The sequence below is a fragment of the Schistocerca americana genome, chromosome 11 (genome assembly GCF_021461395.2).
Source record: "Schistocerca americana isolate TAMUIC-IGC-003095 chromosome 11, iqSchAmer2.1, whole genome shotgun sequence".
NCBI classification, from domain to species: domain Eukaryota; kingdom Metazoa; phylum Arthropoda; class Insecta; order Orthoptera; family Acrididae; genus Schistocerca; species Schistocerca americana.
Genome location: NC_060129.1, coordinates 153,864,288 through 153,877,356, shown reverse-complemented (window position 1 = coordinate 153,877,356; position 13,069 = coordinate 153,864,288). Strand labels below are relative to the sequence as shown.

Sequence of the window (13,069 nt, the reverse complement as noted above, 5' to 3'; positions counted from 1 at the left end):
ATTTGTTATACCGTAATGTCCCCCTCCCCCCGCCCCACTGTTCTCTGGGGCACTACTTCACTTCCACTGTACAAACACACAGAGATGTCGGGGAAACTGAATGCCGGAGGCAGCCCCAGCTTACCGCTGCCATCAGAGCCGTCCTGCGGCAGCAGGTCGAACTGGTGGCGGGCGGCCGGGGGCGGCGGTCCCTGCGCTCCCGCCTCTGCCAAGAACTGCAGCTCCTGTGCCGACAGCCGCTCCCCCAGCTGCCGCAGTGCCGACAGGATCTCGCGCTGCAACAACAACCAGCGTGCGGGATATAACGACACTAATATATTCCCTATAAAACTTTGCATACGAGAAACAAAGTTATGATACACAGCACTTAATGTGCTACTCTGTATTAAGTTTTTTCTCTGATATTCTTTTCGTCACCCACACTCTAAAATTGTTAACACTTAGCCGCCGACACCCATAAAAATACGGGTGTACGCGGCCTGCCCGAAAGTCCGGCGCTCGTAATTTTACGGGTGCGTGTTCTCGTTCTTCCCCTTCCTTCCTTTGTGTGTTCTTACGGCTCCCGCTTGTCTGGAAGGCGCTACACGGACTGTAGTTCGAGTATCGGTCACTAGATGGGGCGGGCATGCTGTGGAAGGGTGTGCTTCCCTTTTCATTTGTCATGTTTTGTGAGCGGTAATTTTTTCCCGCGCGGTCTCAGTAGCGTCGACACGGCGAAGCGTGGCTCGACGGACGAAGAAATTGCTCGCGAGTTACATCGTGGTTTAGAAGAAAGTGACGTTGATTTGTCAGAGGAAGATATTGCAGATGACTGTGATGATGATGTGGACTATGTTCGAGAAGTAGTTTCTGGCAGTTCAGGTAAAGAATTCTGACAAAAAAAACATGTATAATTTTTGTTCAGATTTTCACTGAAAAAACTCTCAGTACATAATTATGATTTTACTTGCAAATACTACTCTTCTGATACATTCAGAAGAGGAGAGCAGGTGTCCAAGCACTTCAGCAGCAAGTAATCCCGTCTACATTGTGCCTGAAGAAGGAGCGAGGGGGAAGCCGAGACCTGCGCGCCGCACCGATTCTGAGGACGGTTGGATGACTACTGATTGTGCACCAGATATTGATCATTTCTCAGCACAATCCGGAATATGCAATGTTGTCAGTGTAGACCAGAACAGTGCACCTCTAGAATTTTTCTCACATTTCCTGACAGACAGTATGGTGAAACATATAAAGGAACAAACTAATCTGTACACTCAACAATGCGTCAGGAAATTACGAAGCACAAATTCCCTTTCACCCACCTGCTCATTATGAAAGTGGAAAGGAGTTACACTTATGGAAATAAGGAAGTGTCTGGTAATTTTAGTCCACATGTGTGTAAGTGTGAGGCCACGTATACGAGAGCACTGGTCCAATAACCCTGTTGTGTCGTGTAATTTCTGTCCAAACATCTGGAGCCGTGACAGATTTCTTTCTATTTTGAGAAACTTCCACATTAGTGATAATTCCTTAGCTAAGAGGAAAGGAGAAACTGGCTATGACCCACTGCACAAGGTGAGACCCCTCCTAGATAATGTGTGTGCTAATTTCCAGCGTGCGTATACACCATCTCAAAAAATTACAATAGATGAAGGTGTGGTGTCACTGCCAGACACCACACTTGCTAGGTGGTAGCCTTTAAATCGGTCGCAGTCCGTTAGTATACGTCGGACCTGCGTGTCGCCACTGTCAGTGATTGCAGACCGAGCGCCGCCACACGGCAGGTCTAGAGAGACTTCCTAGCACTCGCCCCAGTTGTACAGCCGACGTAGCTAGCAACCGTTCACTGACAAATACGCACTCATTTGCCGAGACGATAGTTAGCAAAGCCTTCAGCTATGTCATTTGCTACAACCTAGCAAGGCGCCATTACCAGTGACTATTGATTGTAATACATGTACCTTCAAGAGCGATGTTCACCAATTATGGATTAAAGTTAAGTATTCCAGAAGCTACGTACTTATTTTACTAGTCTCAATTACTTTACCTGTTCCAGACCTCACGCCAGCCTGCGTGAGCTTAAACGTGTGCATTTCGGCCTCCTGTAGTAAAACGGTGTTGGCTCTTCTGCCAACACATCAGAAGCCACATGTAAATTTCGAGGTCGTGTGTATTTCAAACAGTACATGCCACAAAAACCAAATAAATACGGTATCAAACTGTACATATTATCCGAATCTGACACAGGTTACATCTGGAATGTCTCTGTTTACACAGGTGAAAGGTCTGACACAGTGATTCTGGTAAAGACATTGCTTGCAAATCTGTCACGAAAAGGCTACACTTTGTTTACGGACAGATTCTACACGAGTCCAATACTTGCTTCAGAACTGGAAGCTACAAAAACTGCTCTTGTGGGAACAATAAGAAAGTCTCGGCAGGGATTGCCTCGTGCTATAGAAGATCCGGACATTCAGCGAGGTGAACTTGTTTTTGGGCGTAAAGGAAATATGTTAGCACTGTGTTGGAAGGACAAAAGAAAAGTGCATATGATAAGTACAAGGCACACTGCTGAGATGGTCAGTTTCACTGATCAGAGAGGAAGACAGAAGTCAAAGCCAGCCTGTGTAGTGGACTACAATAAAAACAAGGTTGGTGTTGACTTATCAGATCAGCGATTGTCATACGGCGCATTTGAACGTCGAACTGTGAAGTGGTGGAGAAAGTTGGCATTCCATGTTATGCTAATGGTGATTGTAAATTCCTGCATATTGTACAATAAGGTTACTGGAAAACGCCTCACAACATCTCACTTCATGACAGTTATCTGTGCAGATCTTGCACAAAGCAAAGATCTTGAACCCCGACCTGGTCCATCTGGACCCTCAAGACTATCAACTGGAAATCATTTCCTGGAAAAGATTGAGACAGAAGTAGGTAAGAAACAGAAACAAAAACAGTGTGTAGTGTGCTCTCTGAGAGGAAAAAAACTTTCTGGAAAAGTGTGGCGAAAAGACACAAGCTACCAGTGTAGTGAATGTAAAGTAGCATTGTGCAAAATGCCGTGCTTCAAAATTTACCACACAAAGAGCAAAATTGCATCCTACAATAGTTACAGGAAGTTACTGTAGATAAGACATACTGTATCCATCATAATTACAATTTTTGTGTAAAATAAAAAAAATTCCTTCTAGAAAATACAGTGAATATACCTTTGACCAATTTTTCCTTTTTTCAAAAACAATGCTATAATAATAACACTTGTCAAAAGTATGTATTAATTCAAGAGAAAGGTATTATATATGGTTTTAAACAAGAAAGTCTAGGTCTTTCAATAAGAGTAATTTTATTGCTATAACTGAAACCTTTCCCGAGTTGTAGTAATTTAAAATACGTTAAAATCAGCCAGGCTTTATGGTAGACACCCGCGCGCAATGGCTCAGGACCCAAAGTGTTAATGAAATACCTAACGCGTGGATTTTCGTGATTAGAAACCTAAAGCAATGACGAGGATGTGCTCACTTATAAAATCAAATTGCTGTTGCCAAACTAGGCTTCAAGCAGCAAGCATTATGCTTCTACAATCTAACAGTAGTAAGCTTGTAACAAAGTGAAGTGCAGCCTTGCTGATTCAAAAAGAAACTTATTCTTCTTTTTGCAACAGGCACAAATAACTACTTATAGAACTGTACACAGCATTCATAAGTTATCTGAACTCCACAATGTATGAAATGATTTAGAACAGGGCCAGTCATGCCGCGCCAAACTTCAAACGTGCAGTATGTGTGTGCCGCACGTGTGCCGAGGCCTGTCGCTCTACTTTGCTCAGTCCTCCTCAGAAGATCTGAAACAGTGCCACATTTCATTTACTACTGCAGTGTGGCATTTTTTGTTTGGCACAATTCTCCGAGTTCGGCAGAATCGTGGTGTCATCACTGTTTATCTTTCTCTACTTGTTAGTAGATTAAAAGATGTTCGCAGGTCCAGTGGCTGTTTGGACAAAAAGAGGCAGTCTAGCGATCTATTGTCACAATCCTTTAAAACTGATGGGAATGGTGGAAGAGAGGGATGAGAACTCTCAATTCCCATAAGCATCATCAGGTACTGCTTATTTGCTGTGAAATGACATTACAGTATCATGCAGAAGAAATTTAGATGACAATGAAACAGGTAAAAATTATAATGATCAACAGATGGGATTCATTGTTCTTTGTGCTAAATCTGCAACATTGGAACACAAGAAGAAATTGGATGTGTGAATAGTAAAATTTCTGAAGTCGCACCCATTATACCACTTTCAGTTGCAGCTGTTTTCAGTGGAAATAAACAAAGAGCAAGGAGGCTTCATATGTTAATGCAAAGTACATCGGTTAAATTGAGCAGCATACTTGAAGCGATTTTTTGATTTAAATTTTCCTTTTGTTGAATCTGAATATCCAGAACGGATTGGAGATTTCACATTCTAAGCGGACTTGATTGTACACTGCCCACAGTGAGACACTGCAAAGTAACTTCTTTCCAATTTGATGGGGCTGTATTAAAAAAGAAAACTCCATTGTAGAAGGGCCACATTCTGACAAAGACAGTCCAGTTCTTGAAGCTCACTGGCATAAAAGAAAATGCGTCGTTTAGGGAATTCATTGTGACTTTGCAAGAACTACAAGGATAGTTTTGCAAAGGTTCTGAAGGACACTGTCAATCTTACATCTGTTTTTGAGACCATTTGTCGTTTCAGTTGAAAGTGCCCCTGTAACTGATTAACCTGCAAGGTAATTCCACCATGCGTAACTTGGGCCAGCAACTTCTGTTAATCAGTAAGATGAAAAACCAGTGCAAGTTGCAAATATTTTATTTTTCATACGACGACCAGTTTCTGGCCGAGACCCATTTTTTAAAATCTTCAGTAATGCCATTTTCGACTTTGTTATGTCGATTTGAAAATGGGTCTCGGTCCGAAACCAGTCATCGAGTGAAAAATAAAATATTTCCAACTTGGACTGGTTTTTTGTTCTATTGGATTCAAGTTTTAATGACAAATACAGTTTTCATTATTTCAATAATCAAAGGGCCTTGGAGTAAAATGATAGATATGACGACCTCTATATAAGAGTTTGGTACTTTTTGCAAGAAAAGACGATGGTTGGAACTTTAACAGTGGCAACTGTATATTTACAGCTCGTACAAAATAGATACGTGTTTCAAAGTTTTACTGACCTTCAAAGTAGTCACCAGCATTGTGTATAACCCGTTGCCAGCTATGTGGAAGTCGTAGGATACTCAGCTTGACAGTTTGAGCGATGCAGTCTGTTGCCCCACGAATTTGTAGCAGTTCTGAAGCGAATGCCGTGAAGTGTTTCCTTCAGTTTAGAAATGGAGTTGAACTCGAGAGGACTTAAGTCAGGGGAGTGCAGTAGGTGGTATAGCACTTAGCAGCCCCATCAGTCAAACAAATCAGTAACAGCTTGCACTGTACGTGCTTGAGTACTGTCCTGCAAAGCGATGATCAGGTCCTGCAGAAAGTGTCATCACTTCTGCCTCTATGCAGGTCGTAGGTTGTGTTCCAAAAATGAACAGCGTAGAAACAGAAGTGATGACACTTTCTGCAGGAGCTGACCATCATTTTGCAGGACAGTACTCAAGCACGTACAGTGCAAGCTGTTACTGATTTGTTTGACTGACGAGGCTGCTAAGTGCTATACCACCTACTGCACTCCCCTGACTTAAGCCCTCATGAGTTCAACTCTATTTCTAAACGGAAGGAAACACTTCACAGTATTCGCTTCAGAACTGCTACAAATTCATCACACAATAGGCGATGCCACTCAAATTGTCAACACAACTGGCACTGTTAAGAGTATCCTACGGCTTCCATAGCACTGGCAACAGGTTATACAGAACACTGGTGACTACTTTGAAGGTCAGTAAAGCTTTGAAACACGTACCTATTTTGTATGAGCTGTAAATAAATAGTTGCCACTATTAAAGTTTCAACCCTCGTAGAGCAGATTGCTGAACCTGCATATTTATGAGAAAAATACTTCGAAGCTGCTTACAAAAGAATAGTTCCAGATGCTGTTAAATGTTGAAAAAGTTAATTTCAAGAGAAGTAGAGCAAGAAACTAAAAAGGGAGAGCCATAAAACAGTCACACACCAGAGAATCTGACACCTGTAGAGTCCAGTACACCCTCCCCACTCACCTTCTCACCGGTGGCCTCTGGCACACGCGACTCGATCTCTCGGAGTCGCTGCCGCAGCTGTGCGGGCTCGCGCCGTGCGAACATCCGGATTACCTCGGGGGTGCGGAAAGCCGAGCTGATGGCCGCCTGGGTCGCCTGTGGCAAAAGTTCTGAAAGTTAGCGCTGCTACGGCACTTCGGCCAAATAGAAAAATGTGAATGTCGGCTATAAATAACTTGAAAAGGTAACATATGTTAACGTTCCAGAAATGACTGTCATCCAGCCTCATACTGAGGAAAGTAACCTGCAATGCAAGGAGAAAAGGGAGACTATAGTTGAATGTCCTGTCAATAGTAAGGAGAATATGCTCTGACACATGAAGGATGGGGAAAGGAATTTGCCACATCCTTTAGAAGTGGACCATCCCGGCATTTATTTAAAATACTTTACTGAAACCACAGAAAACATAAACCTGGATGGTCAGATGGCAGCCAGTGGTTTGAAACTCCACTGGCTGTCCAACCTCTCCCTCTCGAATGCAAGTCCAGGGTCAGTGACTCGTCCACTGTGCTCAGCGTGAAGGCCGAATGTGACTCGGAAAACGAGGAAACTCTGAGACAGCACTGACTCTATGACAGGTTGAAGAAAGGCAAACCTACATTTACAGCATTTGTAGATTTAGAGAAATCTTTTAACAATGTGGACTGGAATACATTCTTCAAAACTTTGAAGGTAACAGGGATAAAATGAAGGGAGGGACAGGGTATTTAGAACTTTTACACAAACCATACTGTCTTTAACATAGTCAAAGGAAATGAAAGGGAAGTTGTAGTCGAAAAGGAAGTGAGACAGGGTTGTAGCCTATTCCGTGGTTATTTAATCTGTACACTGAACGAGCTGTGCAGGCAAACCAAGGAGAATTTTGGAATGAAAATTAATTTTCAGGAAAAGGAAATAAACACTTTGCCATTTTACGATGACACTGTTATTCTTTCGGAGATGGTTAACAACTCTGAAGAGTTAGTTGAAGTGTCTTGCAAAGAGATAAGGTGCACCTCAATAAAAGTCATAGAAGGATAATGGAATGCATACGGTGCAATCAAAAGGAAATAAGTTTAAGGTGGTAAAATGAAAGCTGCTGAGAGGCTTGTCATCCCATTGCCGGCTGAAGAAGGTGCGGTCCATGTTAGTGCACTGAGGCCACAAAGTCACCGCTAGAAGAACACGGGCACACGCCCACGTGACGACATAGCCAGCGTGCTACGACTGTCCACTGCACTATGCTGTGTTGAAAATAGTGAAATGGGGACCTCGAGAGAAGAGCAAAAGGGTGTAATGTGTTTTCTGACAGTGGAAGGAGAGCTGAGAATGGAAATTCACTGAAGAATGGCATAAGTATACACTGCATGTCCATTGCAAGGGTCAAGGTGTGGCACAAGGGATTCGAGGAAGGACTGAGGGGAAGCTAAAACTGTGCCTGTATGTCTACAGCGACGAGTGACGGAAAGGTTTTCCACATCACCTGGCCACGTTCGTTGCATCACAGCTTAACGCATACCTGTGCAGAGCAGACAAAGAGTCACACAACAATCTACAGTGAAATTAACCCTTAAATACTATGGTCATTCACAGGAACACAATTACTATGGAGGGGTCTCACACACCGCATTTTTCTATTTTATATATCGAACCAGAATTTTGCTGAATATATATAGTTTCTTGACTTGCAGCCATTCATTACACTTCTTAGAGGTGGCTTTTGTAGAAATTTAATTTTTTTTTTTTAGACACTGCGGTATTTTAAACACTTCGACAATTAAAACAAAGCGAAATCTGGAGTATATTTTTATTTTATGAGTTACGAAAATAACAGCAAATAGTTAGCGCTCTACTCACACGTAGATTTTCATCAGAGGCATTATATTACAAATTGGCAATATAACTAGGTGGAAAAATCCAACATGACACGATAAATTGTGTGCGAAGTAAGCTTTCAGTTTACGACTCACTTTGCAATGTAGAGCGAATATTTCAGTCCATAAGTCTATGAATGGAGAAACTATGCCACCATTTTACTTCTAAAATTAAAAGTAAAAACTAAATACTTGTTCTCATGTGCCACTGAATCATACTATAGTCAATTTCCACCTGCAAACACTTCACACAGACCTTCCTGGAACACTCCAAACAAATCGGAACACCACGCTGTTGACATGGATACCTAGTTTTCCTCTTCAGACGAGGAGGGCAAAAGGTGCACATTTTTCGAATTATTCTTTCGGTGTCTGAGGCTCATCTTGCAAGTGAAGACATCTGTCTCACACAACACACGTTGCATAGAAGGCCCAGCTTTCCCCACCATGGAGAAACAGTAGCATGCAATAAAAACGCGGCACGCAAACACTATGGTACTTCTGTGAGACCTCTCAAAGCTAATAATTACGAAACAAAGAGCAGCAACAATGCAAGAATGCTGGCACGTGTAGCTTGACAGCCAATAGGAAGGTACATGGAAGAGTCCATTTGGCTTTGCAGGGGTGTGAGAAATATCTCGACACAAAAATTAGCAGCAGTCTGAGGGACGGTCGATAGTAGTTAAGGGTTAACAATATTATGAAAAGGAAAGTTGCTTCTAACCACGTAGTGGAGATGCTGAGTCACAGATAGGCACAGAGGCCAAGGCCACAGCTTCCAGAGGCTGCAGTCGTGTGTGTGTGTGTGTGTGTGTGTGTGTGTGTGTGTGTGTGAGAGAGAGAGAGAGAGAGAGAGAGAGAGAGAGAGAGAGAGAGAGAGAGAGAGAGAAATCTGTTTTCGACAAAGGCCTTGTTGGCTGAAAGCTTATATTGTAAGTATTTTTCTTCTGCCTATCTGTGCCTCAGCATCTCCCCTATATGATGAGGCAACTTTCCTTTTCATAATAGTGTTAAATTCCACTGTTTAAAGTGAAATTAAATGTTTAAATAATGATAAAGGACTTTGCCAGATTATGTAAACCCATTTCGCTGTACCGTGTGTCGAATCTCAACACGATCTGCTACTTACTTTCCTCAAAAATCCACTTTTTACAAAACTTCAAAAGTGCATAATATTAATTATAAAAAGTTATACTTCTGGATTTATGGTCAGTTTATAATAAAAACATTCTGTAGAGGTTCTCGTGCAGTTTCCTCTTACTTTTTTTTTAGTTGTTAAGTAAAGACTGAATTTTGGACCAAAGAGTTTAAAAACATGTTACATTAATGAATCTTTACAATTAAGATACAATGTTAGAAAGACATCACTATATTTAATACATGAGTAATGGAGTTGTACCCATTTTTAAGAGGTCACTGTAATTTGATCGAGGCACAGGAGTTACAAAAGAGGCAGTTCGATGGTGACGGTCAACCCTCAGTTCCATCTGAAGAATTCTGAAAGGAGTTTATGAGTTATAGAACTGAGACTTTTATATAACATATAGACAGAATAGAACAATTTTACTCAGAAAAAAAGTGGGAGTGTTCTGTCTTCAACTATCAATGATATAAATAATTTTGTAGTACAAGTGGGTGCTATTGAGCAATGTTGCTGATGCTGAAAGTGTTTTGCCCCAGGTGTTCCTTTTCTTCTGCACCAAGTGCATTTTGGGGGCAACATGTCATCAGCCGCACATAGAGCATTTTGCTACTCTTCTGAACGTGACAGAACTCTAACGGCATCTGTCTGCTCCAAGCCTCAGATGGCATTAAAGAATGACTGACTCTGGTGCTTTTCGATCGATTTAATTATCGTGCAACTAATGTGCAACTGTAAAAAACTGAAATTGTAGGGATTCATAATTTACTAGAAAGCTCATGTTTCGTTTTTGATGTTGTGTGTGCTGCTCACAGTATTATAGAAAACCGTGTGGCAAGTCACATAGATCATTCTCCACATTTAATATCAGCAACTAACTGCATTCGGTTAACAGACAAAGCAATAATTAGTCATACTTGGAACGTTGACTACAATTGGTCTCCGAACTGTATTGTGTGCTGAATATGATAGGCAAATTTTAACGAACGGCAATAATTATTTCTTATGTGCAGGAACTATTACCAGAATATACCAATTTGTTAAATGACAGACTTATTTATCGTCACAGTACCTGACTCCCCCGACTCCTATGTCAACTCTGCCATTTGCATGATACGTCTCCTTTAATGTTTAACCAAATCTATGAGCTTCTTTCAAAATACTACTGTCAGCACACTCATGTTATTGCACCCCATGTTGAGTTTTACCCCATGGTCTAGGGGTAGCGTCTTTGATTCATAATCAAAACGTCTTCGGTCCCGGTTTCGATCCCCGCCACTGCCTAAATTTTGATAAATAATCAGCATTGGCATAAGAAGTCAGCCTCATTCTGCCAATGGCCTTGTCAAAGAGGACGGAGGAGCGGATAGAGGTTCAGGGCACTCTCTTGTCCTAAGGGTGGGAAACTGCCCCTAAAGGCGGAAGAATCAGCAATGATCAACGACATGAGGATGCAGAAGGCAATGGAAACCACTGCATTAGACACGTAACGTGTATCCACAGGACATGTGGCCTGTAATTGAAGAAGTGTCATTATGATCTCTCCATTGGCAAAAGATTCCGGAATAGTCCCCCATTCGGATCTCCGGGAGGGGACTGCCAAGGGGGAGGTTACCATGAGAAAAAGATTGGATAACCAACGAAAGGATAACGTTCTACGAGTCAGGGCGTGGAATGTCAGAAGCTTGAACGTGGTAGGGAAACAAGAAAATCTGAAAAGGGAAATGCAAAGGCTCAATCTAGATATAGTAGGGGTCAGTGAAGTGAAGTGGAAGGAAGACAAGGATTTCTGGTCAGATGAGTATCGGGTAATATCAACAGCATCAGAAAATGGTATAACAGGTGTAGGATTCGTTATGAATAGGAAGGTGGGCCAGAGGGTGTGTTAATGTGAACAGTTCAGTGACCGGATTGTTCTAATCAGAATCGACAGCAGACCAACACCGACAACGATAGTTCACGTATACATGCCGACATCGCAAGCTGAAGATGAACAGATAGAGAAAGTGTATGAGGATATTGAAAGGGTAATGCAGTATGTAAAGGGGGACGAAAATCTAATAGTCATGGGCAACTGGAATGCAGTTGTAGGGGAAGGAGTAGAAGAAAAGGTTACAGGAGAATATGGGCTTGGGACAAGGAATGAAAGAGGAGAAAGAATAATTGAGTTCTGCAACAAGTTTCAGCTAGTAGTAGCAAATACCCTGTTCAAGAATCACAAGAGGAGGAGGTATACTTGGAAAAGGCCGGGAGATACGGGAAGATTTCAATTAGATTACATCATGGTCAGACAGAGATTCCTAAATCAGATACTGGATTGTAAGGCATACCCAGGAGCAGATATAGACTCAGATCACAATATAGTAGTGATGAAGAGTAGGCTGAAGTTAAAGACATTAGTCAGGAAGAATCAATACGCAAAGAAGTGGGATACGGAAGTACTAAGGAATGACGAGATACGTTTGAAGTTCTCTAACGGTATAGATACAGCAGTAAGGAATAGCTCAGTAGGCAGTACAGTTGAAGAGGAATGGACATCTCGAAAAAGGGCCATCACTGAAGTTGGGAAGGAAAACATAGGTACAAAGAAGGTAGCTGCAAAGAAACCATGGGTAACAGAAGATATACTTCAGTTGATTGATGAAAGGAGGAAGTACAAACATGTTCCGGGAAAATCAGGAATACAGAAATAAAAGTCGCTGAGGAATGAAATAAATAGGAAGTGCAGGGAAGCTAAGACGAAATGGCTGCAGGAAAAACGTGAAGACATCGAAAAAGATGTGATCGTCGGAAGGACAGATTCAGCATACAGGAAAGCCAAAACAACCTTTGGTGACATTGAAAGCAACGGTGGTAACATTAAGAGTGCAACGGGAATTCCACTGTTAAATGCAGAGGAGAGAGCAGATAGGTGGAAAGAATACACTGAAAGCTTCTATGAGGGTGAAGATGTGTCTGATGTGATAGAAGAAGAAACAGGAGTCGCTTTAGAAGAGATAGGGGATTATTATTAGAATCGGAATTTAAAAGAGCTTTGGAGGGCTTACGGTCAAATAAGGCAGAAGGGATAGATAACATTCCACCAGAATTTCTAAAATCATTGGGGGAAGTGGCAACAAAATGACTATTCACGTTGGTGTGTAGAATATATGAGTCTGGTGACATACCATCTGACTTTCGGAAAAGCATCATCCACACAATTCCGAAGACGGCAAGAGCTGACAAGTGCGAGAATTATCGCACAATCAGCTTAACAACTCATGCATCGAAGCTGCTTACAAGAATAATATACAGAAGAATGGAAAAGAAAATTGAGAATGCGCTAGGTGACGATCAGTTTGGCTTTAGGAAAAGTAAAGGGACGAGAGAGGCAATTCTGACGTTATGGCTAATAATGGAAGCAAGGCTAAAGAAGAATCAAGACACTTTCATAGGATTTGTCGACCTGGAAAAAGCGTTCGACAATATAAAATGGTGCAAGCTGTTCGAGATTCTGAAAAAAGTAGGGGTAAGCTATAGGGAGAGACGGGTCATATACAATATGTACAACAACCAAGAGGGAATAATAAGAGTGGACGATCAAGAACAAAATGCTCGTATTAAGAAGGGTGTAAGACAAAGCTGTAGCCTTTTGCTCCTACTCTTCAATCTGTACATCGAGGAAGCAATGATGGAAATAAAAGAAAGGTTCAGGAGTGGAATTAAAATACAAGGTGAAAGGATATCAATGATACGATTCGCTGATGACATTGCTATCCTGAGTGAAAGTGAAGAAGAATTAAATGATCTGCTGAACGGAATGAACAGTCTAATGAGTACACAGTATGGTTTGAGAGTAAATCGGAGAAAGACGAAG

At 41.8% G+C, this 13,069-nt stretch overlaps 1 protein-coding gene across 3 annotated transcripts in view; it reads right to left on the bottom strand.

The window, feature by feature from the left end:
• LOC124554094 (protein LZIC-like) overlaps positions 1-13,069 on the bottom strand; it is a 99,325-nt gene that overhangs the window by 56,802 nt on the left and 29,454 nt on the right. For all 3 annotated transcript variants that reach the window (XM_047128159.1, XM_047128157.1, XM_047128158.1), the window contains 2 exons: positions 6,181-6,315; positions 125-275 (listed from right to left, as the gene is read on the bottom strand). In XM_047128159.1, the coding sequence (XP_046984115.1) occupies positions 125-275; positions 6,181-6,315 (286 nt within the window). The remainder of the gene's footprint in view (positions 1-124; positions 276-6,180; positions 6,316-13,069) is intronic.